The sequence below is a fragment of the Chanos chanos genome, chromosome 8 (genome assembly GCF_902362185.1).
Source record: "Chanos chanos chromosome 8, fChaCha1.1, whole genome shotgun sequence".
Lineage (NCBI taxonomy): Eukaryota > Metazoa > Chordata > Actinopteri > Gonorynchiformes > Chanidae > Chanos > Chanos chanos.
In genome coordinates, this window is record NC_044502.1 from 46,948,625 (window position 1) to 46,967,819 (window position 19,195).

At 44.0% G+C, this 19,195-nt stretch overlaps 1 protein-coding gene across 1 annotated transcript; it reads left to right on the forward strand.

Annotated features, from left to right (window-relative positions):
• The first annotated feature begins 673 nt into the window (after positions 1 to 673).
• Positions 674 to 18,100, forward strand: rxrbb (retinoid x receptor, beta b). Its single transcript, XM_030780996.1, has 11 exons — positions 674 to 712; positions 2,548 to 2,751; positions 3,178 to 3,325; positions 4,419 to 4,598; positions 8,949 to 9,103; positions 9,425 to 9,554; positions 9,718 to 9,841; positions 12,188 to 12,229; positions 12,750 to 12,841; positions 14,999 to 15,104; positions 15,397 to 18,100. Exons 2-11 carry the CDS (start codon positions 2,605 to 2,607, stop codon positions 15,533 to 15,535), a joined length of 1,263 nt encoding a protein of 420 aa, XP_030636856.1. The 5' UTR covers positions 674 to 712; positions 2,548 to 2,604; the 3' UTR covers positions 15,536 to 18,100.
• The last annotated feature ends 1,095 nt before the right edge of the window (positions 18,101 to 19,195 follow it).

A 19,195-nucleotide genomic window follows, 5' to 3' on the forward strand; every position in this document is an offset into this window, starting at 1 on the left:
AAAATATTGATGCTATTAGAGATAATGATCCATTTGGTTTTGCATCAACACAGAGAAAGAATTGTTAGCACAAGTGGAAAAATGTCTCAGTTGTGTAATTCACAGATAAGGTGACTTACTCCACTGACTGTGAAGACAATGCATTCTGACATTCCACAGATGGGTGCCAGGAATGAGACTGAACTGGGACTGTCACGGATTTTAAAATCACACAACAGTGTCTTCTGTTGCAACCACAAAGTTCTGTTGAAATTGTTTCCCTGAAGTATAAAGTAGACACCAATTTCACACCCAGGAACACTGTTATTTGCTCATTTCATTAAGATGTAACGCTATCAGAGAGATGAACAGGTAGGGGAGGTGTCCTCTGGGTGCAGCATAGATGCTTTAGTACTGTAGATTTATACTGTGTGAGCTTTTATTAAACATAAATCTAACGTGAGTTAGAAATCTGTTTCCCATTGTATGACAAGATAATTGAAATAACCACTCCAAAAGCAGTTGATACTAGGTTGTTCATAATTTATGCCAGATGATCATTTGTGTGGGGTCTGGTGAAAGTCAATTTATGTATCTGTTTGTTTGTTTGTTTATTTATTTATTTACTCACTCACTCTGTCACTTATCTTTTGTATGGACGAACACTGTCCACTAGGAGGCCAAGTAGAAAGGTATTTGTCTGGATGCAAACACTCACACTTCAAACTGCTTGGTTGGTAAAATGTAACTCTCGACCACGATTTACTCATTATTTACAACTTTACATTTTCTTTGAAACGCATGATTGATTTTTATTTGTCTAAAATCCGCAGTATCTGAACGAGCAGCTCGCCTTACAGCGAAAAATAATTGTGCTATGCTGGCTAGTTGACGTAGCTAGCTTCGTTGGCTCCCTGGCTGAGCTAACCTAACTAAGCTAAGCGAGCTAGGATAGCATACTTGGACATAGCTTATATCTAAGGTAGCTGGGCAGCTAACGCTATCTAAGTCCCATACAGTGTAGCTGGTTTGCTAGCATGGCAATTTCACAGCTGTTTGTTCTGTAAAACCATGTAGATAACAAGGTTTACTAACCTAGTCACAAGCTGGTTTTGGTCAATGGGAAGTGCGTTAGCTACCATAACTAATTAGCAACCTAGACATCACAGCGATAAAAGTTGTTGTCAAAGAGCTGTCGTCAACCAACCGATGAATCCATTTTAAGCTACTCGCTAGCAAAATATTCTGCGTTTTACTTCGCTTGCATCTACACTACCCGGACAACGTTTGGCGGTGTTTTCAACTTGTTAAAACGAATATTCTCGCTAGGTATGTTACGATTCGGCCTTGAATGTTACCTAATCCTAGCTGGCTAGTTGTTTTTTTGTGAGATAAAGCGCATAAACGTCTGGCTTTGCCAGGCTAATGTTTTTAGCCGAGTTCAACTAGACTTTGTTTTTTGGCCATGTTTCTTAGAAGCTAACTAGTCAAGATAGTAAGATCAGTTGGCGCAATCAATAAATTCTGTTTGGGCTTCGCTAAAACTTTGATTTGAAATTCAGATTGTTAGCAAACTTTAAAATATTTTGCAGTTGGGTAAAATTTGTGGACTAGATGTTAATGTCACGTTTAGAATTAAATAACTTGTTTTTTTGCTATTACCGTCACACAAATATCGAATAACTGACGTGGTACGTCAGCTAGAACTGAGTTGGCTGCGTCGACTCTAATACAAAATGATCGAATTGCCATCCCTTGCGAAATTTCATATGAAATTATTAGCTTGCCATCTCTCTGACAAATTTAGTTGTATAGCTGAACTAATGTTAGCCAAGCTGATCTATGTTGTTTTGTCATGCCCATAGCCGTTGCATGGCAGATCCACAATGAGTTGAGGATTACAGCGATGTAATTTTAAAAGGCATTTGATTAAACCTTGCAGTCTAATATTCTTCTGAACACGTAACGTCAAAATAGCCAGTTTAGGTCGCCGACGTGGATACAATGTTACTAAGGATTGGAGTTAGCGTGCGTTGTAATAAAAGGGGCTACTTTTGCATACATTTGTGTTATTAGTCTTCAGTAATCGAATAACACCAGCAAGTTAAACTTGCAGCTAGTGAAAGACAACGTATTTGTTAAAACAGATTACTTTTCACCTGATTGGACTGTTTTATGGTATTAAAATCTGTGTGTCCCAATCAGAGGGCAGGGTTCCAGGAGAAAGCGAGCAGAGTCACTGTAACTACTTTCGGAATTGTTACCGTGTCTCACTTTGTTAGCTGCAGCACTATCCAACAGCTCTTTTGGACAAACTGCATTTGTTCCTGGACAGCAAACTCGAGTTTTATATTACATTTTGGCACAGCACTGTTTGTTACGTCACTTCTCCACACCAGAAGAGTAAAAAATGTATTGCTCGACTGTTTAAGTGCTATACAAACACTGGCTGGACACCTTAACTCCACGGTATATGATAGTGAATGCAACAAAATGTCAAAAGGGAAACACATTTGTCAGTTGTACACACAGCTCTGGTTACATGAGCTCTCCCTGTCTTTCCAGTAGATTTTCAGGCAAATCCCCCTCAGTGTCCTGTCATCACTGGCCAATCCGGCTGCATCTATGAATTCCCTACCGCCCAGCACCTCTGCCGTCAGCAGCCCGGTCAGTTCCCTGGACTCCCCCCTGTCTGTCATCAGCTCCTCTCTCGGCTCCCCTGCCGTGCCCGGGACTCCCTCCGTCGGCTATGGTCCCCTCAGTAACCCGCAGGTGAGCTCACAGATAAGACCTTGGGTCTGCCTAAGACGGGAAGCAAGATGTATGTTTGGAGATTTGGCTGGAGATGGTATTGAATGTGATATGGTTCTATTACTGCTGCCTCCACATTGAAGAGCGATTATCATTTTTGGGTTTTTTTTTGTTTGTTTTTTTTGTCAAGATGTGTAACACGGTATTTAGCAGGTTACCAGGCGTGTGAGCTGCTGACACGTAACCAATTTTGGTGAATGTTTTGTAAAAGGGTCAGACTATGGGACAGTAAATGACAGACGGACAGTCTTTGAAATGTTTAAAGTGGTTAGTGTCTTTTTGTGAACCTACTACGTCTCCACATCATTGCGTTTCTTTCTCGCTCTCCCTCCCTCCCTCACTCGTTACTTGTTGTTTTTAATCTCCCTCTCTGTCTCTCACGCTCAGATCAACTCGTCGATGTCGGCGTCCGGTCAGCACACTGTGAGCAGCTCTGACGACGTGAAGCCTCCGTTTGGCCTGAAGTCCATGGGCGGCTGTGGTCCCATGCTGTCACAGAAACGACTGTGTGCCATCTGTGGAGATCGCTCCTCGGGTGAGCACTCAGGACACGCTCAGGACACATGCCACACAGCCAGCCCAGGACATACGCTCAGGACACGCTCAGGACACGCTCAGAACACATGCCACACAGCCAGCCCAGGACATACACTCAGGACACGCTCAGGACACGCTCAGGACACGCTCAGAACACATGCCACACAGCCAGCCCAGGACATACACACAGGACATACACTCAGGACACGCTCAGGACACGCTCAGAACACATGCCACACAGCCAGCCCAGGACATACACTCAGGACACGCTCAGAACACATGCCACACAGCCAGCCCAGGACATACACTCAGGACACGCTCAGGACACATGCCACACAGCCAGCCCAGGACATACGCTCAGGACACGCTCAGAACACATGTTACACAGCCAGCCCAGGACATACGCTCAGGACACGCTCAGAACACATGTTACACAGCCAGCCCAGGACATACGCTCAGGACACGCTCAGAACACATGTTACACAGCCAGCCCAGGACATACACTCAGGACACGCTCAGAACACATGCCACACAGCCAGCCCAGGACATACACTCAGGACACGCTCAGGACACGCTCAGAACACATGCCACACAGCCAGCCCAGGACATACACTCAGGACACGCTCAGGACACATGTTACACAGCCATTCACAGAAAAGAGGCCTGTGTGTGTGTGTGTGTGTGTGTGCGTGTGGGGGAGTGTCATATTCCTGAGGTTCATCAGTGAGTTGTGTTGACATTTCACTCAGTAAGGGTTTCTCTCAGTGATCTGTAGTGATCATTAAATTGAATGAAAATCTGTTGTGCTTTCCTGAGACGTTGCCGTTGTCGTATTCTTTGTTTGTTTTGTATTGAGCCGTGTCTCTGTGGAGGGTTTTCTCAGGTCCACGTGTACACATGATGTCAGAGCTGGTAGTAATATTAAAGACAATAGTATAGTCAAATTTTACAGGTAGTTAATGGGTCAAGTCAATGTTATTGGCTGTTTCTCATCCACAGAACACCGCGATTCTGTGATGGAGAAATAGGGAAACCTGTGTTTGTTTCTCATCTCTCTTTCTCTGTCTCTCTCTCTCTGTCCCTGTGTGCAGGGAAGCACTATGGTGTGTACAGCTGTGAGGGTTGTAAGGGCTTTTTTAAGAGGACTGTGAGGAAAGACCTTAGCTACACCTGCCGTGATAATAAAGAGTGCCTGGTGGACAAACGCCAGCGCAACCGCTGCCAGTACTGCCGCTACCAGAAATGTCTGGCCATGGGCATGAAGAGAGAGGGTACGTATACACGCGCACACACACACCCACACACACATACACACATACAGATGCAGGCAGGCAGAGCGAAAGGGAGAGAGATTGACAGAGAGATGGAGAGGAGTCTTGTCTTATACATGAATGGAGAGACTGTGATACATAAACAGAGGAGTAAATTAAATAGCATTCACAGTTATTCATTTTTAATCTCTCTGATGGATTCTTTTGCAGTTGCAATACTGATTAATCACAAATTTCTCTGTTTTTGGTTGATGCATGCAAAGGTGTGTTATGATTCTGTTGTGTGTACAGGAGCAGTGTCTTTGTTATTCGTGTTCTGAGGAACTGGCGTAATTGACATATTTTTGGCAGTCCTGTTAAATGAGTGAATTAGAGGGGTTTGGTTTCTGAATTTGAAATTGAAACCTGATGTGCATTGAAACCTGCAACAGCCTAATGGTGAATTCTCCCTGATTCTCTACTGGTCCGCTTCTTACTTATCTCTCCAGGCTCCTCCCACTGCAGCCTTTCTGATTGGCTGTCAGTGTTGAATCTGACAAAGGCTGTTTGAAATGCCCTGAGAGGCAGGTGCCATGGCATGCCGGCCTGTGCTTGCCTTCTCTCCCTGTCGCTCACCACGCTTTCCCAGGCTGTGTGATGCAGCAGTGATGGGTGTGACTCAGTGTTTATTTGGTTGGTGAAACGTTGGCATTGAGGTGCGTGTGTGTGGGTGAATGCGTAAAGGAGCAGGTCGTGTTGACAGGAGCAGAATTGAAGGTTTGTTTGTGTGTTAGGGTTCACTGCCACACGCTGACAGATCTTTTCTGGTTTTGTCAGTGTTTCCTTAACCAAACGGTGTCGTGTTCCAGAGGGCGTGACCGTTACCTTTGCACACAGTAGTCTCTATAGTGAAGGCATGCTGGCTCCCTGACAGCTCTGCTCATCTTAGTGCAGCTGCCTGGGTTCAGCACGCCTACTGCCTCTCAGAGGCGTGGGCTGGACAGAGAGGAAGAGAGGCAGAGACAGAGACGTAGGCTGTCGTAAGCCCTGCTGTCTTGAACCCGTTTCACACAGAAGATCTGGAACAGTGCTGGGTTTTCCCCTGCTGTCCTAAACCCTTTTCACACAGAGGATCTGGAACATTGCTGGGTTTTCTGGCAGTGCTGGTGGATGCACTACTCCACATTTGCACTTGCAACGCTGATGTGTTTACACATGGCGGGGAAAATGTCAAAAAGGCGGGATTTGACGTTAATGGATGCTGTTTGTTTTTCGACAGATTAGCAGGTGAACAGATCTCATCAAGTGTGGATTTACTGACAGTATTATTAATTTACAACTGTTATGAAGACACCTCACATTGTTACTAGAGCCCGACCGATAAATCGGTGTGCCGATATGATCGGCCGATATTAGCTAATTGCAGATAAATCGGTATTGGCGTTTATAATGGCCAATAAATGACAATTAAAAAAGAGACGGGCAATGGATCCGTCAACCAAGTGATGACATTCGTGTCAGCCATGCCTGGTTTTGCTGCAGTCATGTGAAAGCTGGAACAGTCAGTTAAAAATTAAAGATACATTGAAATTACGTTTAATGTTACAGTAGTTGAGTGGTGTAGACTAGGCTGTTGACAGACTTGATTGTAGGTTTATTTATGAAACAGCATGATAGTTCTAGCGAGTAAACAATTTACAATTTAGTTATTTGGCAGACGCTTTTTACCAAAGCGACTTACAATTGGTGCATCAGTCGGATTTCTAATACCTTCAACAGAGATCATAATAAGACTGAGCGTCAAATTGCCCTTTCGCATTGCGCCCCTGGAATACTTTTACAAACAGAAATACAAGACAAAGGTTTTTTTTTTTTTTTTTTTTTTTTTTGTTTTGTTTTGTTTTTTTCCCTCCTAGGGAAGGGGGGTTAGGCACTGGGGGACAGGTGTGTTCTAAAGAGGTGGGTTTTCAGTTTCCTGCGGAAGATGGTAAGAGACTCCGCAGTCTTGACTGCATGGGGGAGGTCGTTCCACCACCTCGGGGCAATGGCAGAGAAGAGGCGTGGTCGGGAGGAGCGGCTGCCGGGGTCCCGGAGTGAGGGGACCGTCAGTTGTCCGGAGGACGTGGAGCGGAGGGTCCTAGTTGGGGTGTAAGGCTTTATAAGAGACTGAAGGTATGATGGGGCAGAGCCTCGTGTGGCCTGGTAGGCCAGCACCAGTGTCTTGAACTGGATGCGGGCTGCTACCGGAAGCCAGTGGAGTGCAGTAAGCAGCGGAGTGACATGAGAGTGCTTAGGGAGTTTGAATACCAGGCGTGCAGCGGCGTTCTGCACGAGCTGGAGCGGCCTGATGGCGCAGGCCGGCAAGCCAGCCAGTAGAACGTTGCAGTAGTCCAGGCGGGAGATGACAAGCGCTTGGACTAGGAGCTGGGTTGCCTGTTGCGTGAGGAAAGGGCGGATTCTCCTGATGTTGTATAGGGCGAATCTGCAGGATCATGTGACTGCTGCGATGTGCCCGGAGTATGTCAGCTGGTTGTCGAGGGTGACGCCAAGGTTTTTGGCTGCTGAGGTGGGAAACACCGCAGATCCCTCGATGGTGATTGTATTGTCGATCGCTGGGGAGTTCTTAGCAGGAAAAAACAGGAGCTCTGTTTTCTCCGGGTTAAGTTTGAGATGGTTAGCAGACATCCAGGAGGCAATGTCAGCTAGGCAGGCTGCGATGCGAGGTTGAACCTGGGAGTCAGAGGGGGGGAAGGAGAAGAACAGCTGTGTGTCATCAGCGTAGCAGTGGTAAGAGAGGCCATGGGTGGAGATAACCTGGCCAAGTGATCTGGTGTAGAGGGAGAAGAGGAGTGGACCAAGTACTGACCCTTGTGGGACACCTGTGTGTAGAGTGCGGGTGGAGGAGACCGATTCCCTCCAAGAGACCTGGTAGGAGCGGTCAGACAGATAGGACTTGAACCATGCGAGTGCAGAACCCGCGAAGCCCAGCCCACCAAGGGATGAGAGGAGGATCTGGTGGTTGACCGTGTCGAATGCTGCGGAGAGGTCTAGGAGTATGAGGACAGAGCTGAGAGACTTCGCTCTGGCCAAGTGGAGCTCCTCCGTGACAGCAAGGAGGGCCGTCTCGGTGGAGTGGCCGGCTTTGAATCCGGATTGATTTTGATCCAGGAGATTGTGCTGCAGACAACGGTCCTGGCATTTCTCCCTCGTCTTGTCTAAAACTTTTCTCTGGCGACATCGCTTACAGCAGCTTATAACGCTGTCCACTGCTAAATTAGGTTACCCACAAAGCAAGCTAATGTCATGTTTATCAGTGGAGGACCGCTAACATTAATGAATGATTAAACTGTAGTGTTAAACTTATTCCGCCTAAATGATGCACTGGTAAATATATCTGCGACTCGCATGTCTGTAGTCACAGTCAGTGCTTTGGAAATTATTAAACCAGAGTGGACACGTAAATTAACATGAGCCGAACAAGTATCTGACATGGATTGGTAACCAAGCAAAGTTATCTCTCTTTCAAACGTGTAGTGTGAAATCACAAGTCCTCGATATGACACGACTACAGTCATGTAGTATTAGATGCATCCAACAGCAGCGTTTACTCTAGGTCACTGTATCAGTTTACTGCATTATTTATCAAAACTTTAATACATTTTGTTGTACCTTTGTTCAAAGTACTACCTATGACAATAAGACAAGTCTATTTTTAAATTGCATTATGTCACGTTATCTTGGCGAGGACTCTTACATAACTACACATAACAAATGTTAGGGAAAATCTTTGTTTATGTTATGGGCTGATATATCATTAGCAGATTTTTAAATCGTCAAATATCGAAATCGGTATCAGTCTGAAAAATCCAATATCGGTCGGGCTCTAGTTATTACATACACTACTGGGTTCACCAAGGTGTTTCTGACATTAGAGAGATGCAGAAAAGAAGATGCATGTGAGGGTCAGGGAGGTACATTGTCAGAAACGTCTACCTCTTAGCCAGCAATGTTACGGCTTTGTTCACACTTGAGTTGGTCCAGAACTTTTCTGGTAAAGTTACTAGGTCTGGTCCTTCTCAGGAATTTTGAGAGTTATGGGTTTTGTGTGTGTGTGAATGAGAGAGTGAGAGTTATGGGGTGTGTGTGTGTGTGTGTCTCAGTATGAATGAGAGAGTGAGAGTTATGGGTTTTGTGTGTGTGTGAATGAGAGAGTGAGAGTTATGGTGTGTGTGTGTGTGTGAATGAGAGAGTGAGAGTTATGGTGTGTGTGTGTGTGTGAATGAGAGAGTGAGAGTTATGGTGTGTGTGTGTGTGTATGAGAGAGTGAGAGTTTTAAGTGCTTGTGTGTTTTTCTGGCTCTGCTCTGTGCAGCTGTGCAGGAGGAGCGCCAGAGGACCAAGGAGAGAGATGGAGATTATGACAGCAGCATTTCTGCCAATGAGGACATGCCCGTGGAGAAGATTCTGGAAGCTGAGACGGCGGCGGAGCGTAAGACAGAGCTGCACTCTGACGGCAGTTCTGTAAGTGTACCTCACTGGGATTCATTAGTTATAGTTATAATAATAATAATAATGATAATGATGATGATGATGATGATGATGATAAGAACAGTATTGTCTTTGGTAGTGTGGGCTGTCAGGCTCTGTGTGTGGAAGGAGCTGCTGTGTAATACAACATGCTAGCCAAAGGCCGTCAGCATCAAGAATATGGAAATATCTGTCCCTGTTTACATAACGCTGTCCACATATTTTCACCCTACGCTGTCTGAGGGCAGCCCAGGAGTGTGGCTGATGAGTGGTTGATGTCATTAGACATAGTGTGATTTTGTGATGTGTGTTTGCCCGTAGCCCAGTGATCCCGTCTCCAACATGTGCCAGGCAGCCGACAAACAGCTGTTCACGCTGGTGGAATGGGCCAAAAGAATTCCCCATTTCTCCCAGCTTCCTCTGGATGACCAGGTGATCCTCCTGAGAGCAGGTACGCTGTCCCTCACCTTACACACATCTCTGACCCTTCACTAACCAGCCACGCACAGTCAGATCATACACAGATCAGCCACACACACACTGGGCCACATGCTCTGTATGGGTTGGTGTACAGTAGTCTAATAGTACTTTTTGTGGGGTGCTGTGTTTGTTAGGGTGGAATGAGCTCTTGATCGCCTCGTTCTCTCATCGCTCCATCGGCATGAAAGACGGCGCGCTGCTTGCCGCGGGACTGAGCGACCACAGAGATGTGACCGGGGTGGGAGCCATCTTCGACAGGTCACTTTAAACCCCTCTTTTGTCCCTCTTTGGCTTTCGTGCTTTTTAAAAACAAGCTCCTTTACTTTAAGCACAGAGTGGCACGTCTGCCATCCTGCACTCACGCCTCGTCTCCCTGTCATTCTCCCGGAGTGTCCTGCCTGTCTCGGCAAGACTAGACTTTAAAAAAAAACAGTTGTTTTCAGGTTAGATTAACCCAAATGGTGAGTCTCCCCTGGTTTGAGTCTGGGTGCTATGACTGTAGTAAAGAATACACACAGTCACATGGTCCCTCTAGTGATGATAACAATGTGATAGTAATAACTAGAGCCTTACCGATATAGGACTTTTCAGACTGATACCGATTTTGATATTTGATTTTTTAAAAATCCGATATTGATATGTCGGCCGATAATCTTTTTTTTTTTTTTTGTTCAGAAACACATAACATAAACAAAGATTTACCCTAACATTTGTTGTGTGTAGTTATTTAAAAGTCCTTACTAAGATATCATGACATAATGCAGTTTAAAAATTCCGTTTAATTGTCTTTTATCGGCCGTTATAAACGCTGATACTGTTTTATCTGCAATTAGCTCATATTGGCCGATAATATCGGCACGCCGATTTATCGGTCAGGCTCTAGTAATAATGTGAAAATAATGTGATGGTAAAAATGTGCTGGTAAAAATGTGATGATAATGTGTTGGTAATAATGTGAAAAATGTGATGGTGATGATGTGATGGTAATGATGTGATGGTAATGATGTGACGATAATGTGTAGTAATGATGTGATGGTGATGATGTGGTGGTAATAATGTGGTGGTGATAATGTGGTGGTGATGATGTGATGGTAATAATGTGGTGGTGATGTGATGGTGATAATGTGATGGTGATAATGTGATGGTGATAATGTGATGGTAATAATGTGATGGTGATAATGTGATAGTAATAATGAGATGGTAATGATGTGGTGGTAATAATGTGATGGTAATAATGTGATGGTAATAATGTGATGGTGATAATGTGGTGGTGATGATGTGGTGGTAATAATGTGGTGGTGATGATGTGATGGTAATAATGTGGTGGTGATGATGTGATGGTAATAATGTGATGGTAATAATGTGATGGTGATGATGTGGTGATGATGTGATGGTGATGATGTGATGGTAAGAATGTGATGGTGATGATGTGGTGGTAATAATGTGGTGGTGATGATGTGGTGGTAATAATGTGGTGGTAATAATGTGATGGTGATGATGTGGTGATGATGTGATGGTGATGATGTGATGGTAAGAATGTGATGGTGATGATGTGATGGTAATAATGTGGTGGTAATAATGTGGTGGTGATGATGTGGTGGTAATAATGTGATGGTAATAATGTGATGGTGATGATGTGGTGATGATGTGATGGTAATAATGTGGTGGTGATAATGTGGTGGTGATGATTTGGTGGTAATAATGTGGTGGTAAGAATGTGGTGGAGATGATGTGATGGTAAGAATGTGATGGTGATGATGTGATGGTAAGAATGTGATGGTGATGATGTGATGGTGATGATGTGATGGTAATAATGAGATGGTAATAATGTGGTGGTGATGATGTGATGGTAAGAATGTGATAGTAATGATGTGATGGTGATGATGTGGTGGTAATAATGTGGTGGTAATAATGTGGTGGTAATAATGAGATGGTAATAATGTGATGGTGATAATGTGATGGTGATGATGTGGTGGTAATAATGTGGTGGTGATGATTTGGTGGTAATAATGTGGTGGTAATAATGTGGTGGTAATAATGTGATGGTGATAATGTGATGGTAATAATGTGATGGTAATAATGTGATGGTGATAATGTGGTGGTGATGATGTGATGGTAATAATGTGGTGGTGATGATGTGGTGGTAATAATGTGATGGTAATAATGTGGTGGTGATGATGTGATGGTAATAATGTGATGGTGATGATGTGATGGTAATAATGTGGTGGTAATAATGTGATGGTAATAATGTGATGGTAATAATGTGGTGGTGATGATGTGATGGGAAAAATGTGATGGTGATAATGTGATGGTAATAATGTGATGTGATGATGTGGTGGTAATAATGTGATGGTGATGATGTGGTGGTAATAATGTGATGGTGATGATGTGATGGTAAGAATGTGGTGGTAATAATGTGATGGTGATAATGTGATGGTAATAATGTGATGGTAATAATGTGATGGTGATAATGTGATGGTAATAATGTGATGGTGATAATGTGATGGTAATAATGTGGTGGTGATGATGTGATGGTAATAATGTGATGGTGATGATGTGATGGGAAAAATGTGATGGTAATAATGTATTTTTATGGCTGTGCAGGGAGAGCATGCACAGCACAGAGGTGGGCGCCATCTTCGACAGGTAATTACCACACGTACCATATATAACAAATGTCCAAAAATTGTCACATATATTTACACATAACAAACATACATATATTTACAGTCACCAAACAATTAGCCCTGCAGGATCACAGCTTTATGTTTTTAAAAAGCTTTTGCACATCTGAATGACAGAGATCACCTCAAATATTTTTATTTTTGTCAAAGTTACAAAATGACAAATGAAAGAAAAATTGAATTATGAAGTAAGGGATGTCCGTATATGTGTTTGTGTGCGTCTGTGTGTGTGTGTGTGTGCGTGCGCGTGTGTGTGTGTGCGTGCGCGCGTGCGTGTGTTTGTGTGTGCGCGCGTGCGTGTGTTTGTGTGTGCGCGCGTGCGTGTGTGCGTGCATTTGTGTGTGTGTGTGCGTGCGTTTGTGCGTGCGTGCGTGTGTGTGTGTGCGTGTGTGTGCGTGCGTGCGTGTGTGTGTGTGCGTGTGTGTGCGTGTGTGTGCATGTGTGTGCGTGTGTGTGTGTGTGTGTGTTTGTGTCCTGTGCAGGGTGCTGACAGAGCTGGTGTGTAAAATGAGAGACATGCAGATGGATAAGACAGAGCTGGGCTGTCTGCGTGCAATTGTCCTCTTTAACCCAGGTACGCTCTAGACTCCGCCCACTGCTACACATTAACCCAGGTACGCTCTAGACTCCGCCCACAGCTACACATTAACCCAGGTACGCTCTAGACTCCGCCCACAGCTACACATTAACCCAGGTACGCTCTAGACTCCGCCCACAGCTACACATTAACCCAGGTACACTCTAGACTCCGCCCACAGCTACACATTAACCCAGGTGCGCCCTAGACTCTGTCCACAGCTACACATTAACCCAGGTGCGCCCTAGACTCCGCCCACAGCTACACATTAACCCAGGTACACTCTAGACTCCGCCCACAGCTACACATTAACCCAGGTACGCTCTAGACTCCGCCCACAGCTACACATTAACCCAGGTACACTCTAGACTCCGCCCACAGCTACACATTAACCCAGGTGCGCCCTAGACTCTGTCCACAGCTACACATTAACCCAGGTGCGCCCTAGACTCCGCCCACAGCTACACATTAACCCGGGTACGCCCTAGACTCTGCCCACAGCTACACATTAACCCAGGTATGCTCTAGACTCCGCCCACAGCTACACATTAACCCAGGTGCGCCCTAGACTCTGCCCACAGCTACACATTAACCCAGGTGCGCCCTAGACTCCGCCCACAGCTACACATTAACCCGGGTACGCCCTAGACTCCGCCCACAGCTACACATTAACCCGGGTGCGCCCTAGACTCCGCCCACAGCTACACATTAACCCGGGTACGCCCTAGACTCCGCCCACAGCTACACATTAACCCGGGTACGCCCTAGACTCCGCCCACAGCTACACACTAACCCAGGTACACTCTAGACTCCGCCCACAGCTACACTTTAACCTAGGTACGCTCTAGACTCCGCCCACAGCTACACATTAACCCAGGTACGCCCTAGACTCCGCCCCCAACAGAGAATTTTGATTCTTATAAAAGTACAATAATGTGAACACTACATTGTTGTTTCTGTTTCTGTCTGTCTGGTCTGTCTCTCTCTGGTTCTTACTGAGACAGATAATCATCATTCAACACTCATTTTTCCTACACTTTTTGTTTAAAATCAGTCTGGAGTGTTTACACCCCCCTGACCAGAGTTCATTTTCACACATTTTTTAAATTCATAGACTTAGTCTTTTGACAAAAATATCCTGAAACTTTAGTCAGTTATTAGTCATGTCATATTGATTCAATTTAGTCGATTACTCACTGACTAAAATGGTACATCATTTTATTCAGCCTCTGTCAAATTGTAAGAAACTGTAGATTAGAATGACAACAATTAGCACCATTACACAACAGGGAAATTGTGATTATAATAGAAACATTGAGTTTTCCCAGTTTATAAAAACACTACACCAACATTGTCGTGTTCCTCCCAGTCAGTGTTGTGTGCATTCCTTGATTGTGCAGTTAGTTTTTGATGATTTCTCGTCTAATGTAAAGAGCGGCCATACATTTGATCTTTTCTTCCCCGGGCCCGGTGGACTGTCTGTCATACCAGACGGCTTTCTGAGGACACTACAATGACATGGAAGAAAAGAGTGCAGATGTTTCCGTAATGGTAGCTGCCTGTCTGACGATAATGAGCATGTGTTTTATAGTGCTCCTTTGCAACAGTAAATGTGTGTCTGCAGGTGGACTCCCATGTTCTTTCTGAAATGTTTTAGGATATTATAAACGTCTCACGATGTTTTTGTTTCGTCATATTTTCCTCAATAATATAATCAGATTTATTTCTTATATCGTTATGGTGTTCTGTCTAGTCGTCGTCATCGTTAACTAAATTAAAAGTCCCTCCGTCGACGAATATTTTCATGAATTCTGCCCTTGGCGTGTTAATATTGTCCAGTGAATGTGAATTGGTTTTAGTGTAAATGGGTCTGCTGGACACTCACACTTGCAGCTGTACATCAGCGCTGTTTGAGTCACACATGTCCAGTGTCAAACTCACCCTCTGCTGTTTCTGTCCAGACTGGGGCAGCCACATGTCGACCGTCCTGCATTCAGTGTTACTGGACTCCGTTCCAGTGTGGATGCTGCATTATTATCCAAACCCACTGTGTCCTCTCCCTGTCCTCTGTCCTCTGTCCTCTGTCCTCTCGTTCTGGTCTCTGTGTCCACTCACGGGTCGGGCCTGGTCTGGTCTGTGTGGTTTTTTTCCCAGATGCCAAAGGTCTGTCCAGCACTAGTGAGGTGGAGCTGCTCCGTGAGAAGGTGTATGCCTCTCTGGAAGCCTACTGTAAACAGAAATACCCTGAACAACAGGGCAGGTGGGGTTCCCTCACTCACTCATCTATTCATCCATTCACTCATTCATTCACCTGCTCCCTCTCTCTCTCTCTCACGCACGCACGCACACACACACACACACACACGCACGCAAACGCACACTCACATCCACATTCACATGATCATGCTCACACATATACACACATATGCTCAACTCACTTGTTCACTCTCACACATTCAGTGACTTTGCCTTACAAATAAGTTGTAACAAGTCCAGTTAGCAGTATGTCCAGAAAAAAAATAACGCGGTCTTCCTTTCCTCTCTCTTCTCAGATTCGCTAAGCTCCTCCTCCGTCTGCCAGCGCTGCGTTCTATTGGCCTTAAGTGCCTTGAGCACCTTTTCTTCTTTAAGCTGATTGGGGACACTCCCATTGACACGTTCCTAATGGAGATGCTGGAGGCTCCCCATTAACTGAGCATGGTGGCTAACTGTGAGTTAGGGCGGCCAGGCCCTGGGCCCTGACACTCACTCCCAATGCACTTTTTCTTAAAATTCCCAGGGCAATGCAGCAATTGGTCAGCCTGGGGTACACTTTTTTAAAAAAATAAATATATATACATATATTTTTTTGAAGTGCACCACAGAATCTGAAGACCCTAAATTTGCCATGAACTTAGAAGTGTGCAGGTGCTATGTTTCAATCATGAGTCTCTTGAATTCTTGAAAAAAACAAAAAAAAACAAACTAGAAGCTCAGAGCCGTCAGAGTCCTGACCGAATCACATAAGCTCGAAAACAAACAAACAAACCGGGGTTTACACTTTAGTCAGAGAGCGTCGAGGCTTTTTAACAGCGGGGTATAATAAGCTTTAATTGTATGTGAGTACGCTCCTTTGCCGTATGTTTTTTTTTTTAATCCCAAAATGACTAACATGGTGTGTTTATGGCCCCTGAGGACTGATCTCAGAACAGTTTCCATCATGGTCCTGGGCCTAAACTCACATCTTTAGGCCAGTAACACGCACCCGGGCCCATGTTTATCAAACGCCTCCGAGTGACAGCACTGATCTAAGATCAGATTTCATCAGTCCAAGTAACTGTATTGATCATCATCATCATGAAAAGCTAAAAACTGATCCTAGATCAGTGCTCTTACCCTGAGAACTTTGGTCCCATTGACCCCTGGCCACTCTTTATGCAATGAAGCTCAAAATCATGCAAACAACTTATGGAAAATCTTTTCTTTCCAAAATTAAAAGATAATGTACAGTTTTATGATGTGCAATTTGAGTACAAACTTTGAGCAACGTAAAGGCTTTGAGTCAAAAGCAGGGAAATGCCCTTCTAACCAGCACTCACCCAGCGTATGGACCAGGAGTGACTGACTAATCAAAACTTGAGAAATGGTCCTGTGATATTATTATTATTATTATTACTCTTATTATTATTATTACTATGACTATTATTATTATTACTATTATGATGATGAAATCTTGATGTATCTGACAGAAAAAAGGACATTCAGTGGGATTTAACAGTTCTGCAGTGTCAGCGGGCAGTTGTGGTGAGTGGAGGCGGGGCTTGTGACTGTAGGCGGGCAGTTGTGGTGAGTGGAGGCGGGGCTTGTGACTGTAGGCGGGCAGTTGTGGTGAGTGGAGGCGGGGCTTGTGACTGTAGGCAGGCAGTTGTGGTGAGTGGAGGCGGGGCTTGTGACAGTAGGCGGGCAGTTGGTGGTGAGTGGAGGCGGGGCTTGTGGTTGTAAGCAGGGAGTTGTGGTGATTGGAGGCGGAGTTGTGGTGAGTGGAGGCGGGCCTTGTGATTGTAGGCGGGGAGATGAGGTGAGTGGAGGTGGGCGACCTTGGTGTTGTTGTTTTGACTGAAGTGCGGTAGCTTGAACACGTCTGTAGACCTGTGTCTGACATTGCTTACTCTATTATCTCTCTTTGTTTGCATTCTTATTCAAGTATCAGTCTCTAATGCACTCTTTTGCATCTAATCACATATCAGGTAAACATCTATGTTAATGACGAAAAAAAAAAAAAAGATTCCTAAAATATACTGCACTATACAAGCTCAAATGTCATCAAATGTTTGACCAAAAATTGGTCTTTTTTTTAAAAAAAAAAACTTTGGTGCTTTAGAATTGACATTTGATGTTACATCCCTGACAAACAGCACATGTAGGAGTACAAACATGTACAGATGTTAACTTGAATTTCTTTTTTCTTCTCTTTTGTTACGTAATGAACAAAGGCAATATGAAATTGAATTGGAAGTGACGTAAGGTGCACTCCTCTGTGGTGTTCAGAGGCTGTGTTGAGTGGGACACCTTCCCAGTGCATACTTCATAAGAGTGGGGATGATCTGAAGTACTGTGCAAACCTTTTGGTTCAGGGACAAAGAAAAAAACAAAAAAAAAAAGGAGTTAAATAAGCCTGGATGTAACGTGTGGGTTTAGGAATCAGTGTATATCCTCACGCTTTTTATGGTTTAGCTTTTTAGTTTTTAGTCGATGTATACATCTAAAAAAAAAAAAAAAGCCTTAGTTTGCACTGGATCTTCCTAAAATTCCCAATTCTCCCTCTGACTCTTTTTTTGTGATTTTTTTTTTCTCCTTTTTTTCTGAGCTAATGACATTCTCTTATGACATTTAGGTAACTGTGTCGATGTGTTGATTTTATTTTTTTTAGAAAGCTCTTCTGCTCCTGCGTCCTCTGTCCTTGCTTACTGCATAAGGAACATTAAATAACACGGAAACATTGGAATGTTTCTTTTCTTTTTTTGTTTTTTTTGGCAGAGACGTATTAATAAAAGACTTTTCTTTTGTTGTTGTTTTTTTTTTTTTTTTTTTTTGTATAATCCTGTAGCATGGGCTTCAGTAGCGCTGTCACTCTTAGGCCTCTCCTTCCTGTCCGCTTTGTCTGGAGTCTCTCAAATACAACAGATAAGACCCATACCATACCAATACAGCGTCATGCAACTGTAACTGAACCCTATGACACACACAGCCCAAAATAAAGATGGTAACACACCCGAAGCCTCATCTTTATGTGAAGTTCTGTTCACGTCTAAAGCACACACTCACGCTGCTTTTTCAGCCTGGACTGAGTGTGACATACCTACCTGGTGAAATTAGACCACACCGCTGAATTGTCTAAATCATCAAAAGTCATGTCAGAAGTCACTTACGACAGCTAATATAAAATGCATACTTGCATACTTACGCATATTTGGTAGTGTTCAGTATTTAGATCATTGTGTAATTTGTCTCTACACAAAACCAAAGGAAGTCAATATTTGGGTCAAAGGAGAAGCAGGCATTTAAAGGTGTCATGTGAAACGTGTTGTAACCATGCGGCTGGGCGAACAGACGACAGGAAACAGAAGAGCCCCCAGGTTCTGTAGTAAATCTGCTCTGTTAACACTAGAGGGAGACAGATGCACCTTCACTAACTTTGACAACGTGACCTAAACAGACCCAGTGAAGACATGGAGTCTGTGAAGATCTGGACCCTCTCCAGGACCTGCTGTGGCCCCTTTACCCTGTCCTATTCCACTAGAGTTCCTCTAGTTCCCACAGGACTGACACCACACCAAACAAACATCTCATGAATGTTTTCAGTGCCCTCATCAAAACTTCATTACCGCACTCATAGTCTTAATTCAGAGAGAGCATGGAACTCATCACAGCCCCTCAAGTATTTAACAGAATTATTGATCCATGGCCGAAATCAAGCAAAACATGCACACTCTGTCTCTTAGATCACAAAGAAAAACACAGACTTAATTATGCTGCAGTTTCATAAAAGCTTTTTATTGCAATATTTGCATACATTTTTTTGCTGTGGGTATGAACAGTAAAAAGTTCATTTTTAAATTTAACTTTTCATACCAAACCCACTTTTTATGGCACTTGTAGCGATTGTGTGAATTCAGCTGAGTGACAGTGAGTGCAACAAACTCAAAAGGCTTCTGAGCATTTTCTAGTGCAGAGTGGGCGGGCGGCTCGAGTACATCATCCAATCATGTTTCAAGTTCGTGCAGAGAGAAAAAACAAACAAATAAACAACAAAAAAAAAACATATAACCTGACAATAAAGCAACAATTTCACGGAGCGTAAAAAAATCAAAC

Excerpts from the sequence above, each read along its gene's own strand:
- rxrbb (XM_030780996.1), top strand. The coding sequence starts at position 2,605 with ATGAATTCCCTACCGCCCAGCACCTCTGCCGTCAGCAGCCCGGTCAGT. Across the intron at positions 9,104-9,424 it reads CTGACGGCAGTTCTGTAAGT|CCCAGTGATCCCGTCTCCAA; the intron begins GTACCTCACTGG and ends GTTTGCCCGTAG. Across the intron at positions 12,230-12,749 it reads GTGGGCGCCATCTTCGACAG|GGTGCTGACAGAGCTGGTGT; the intron begins GTAATTACCACA and ends TGTCCTGTGCAG.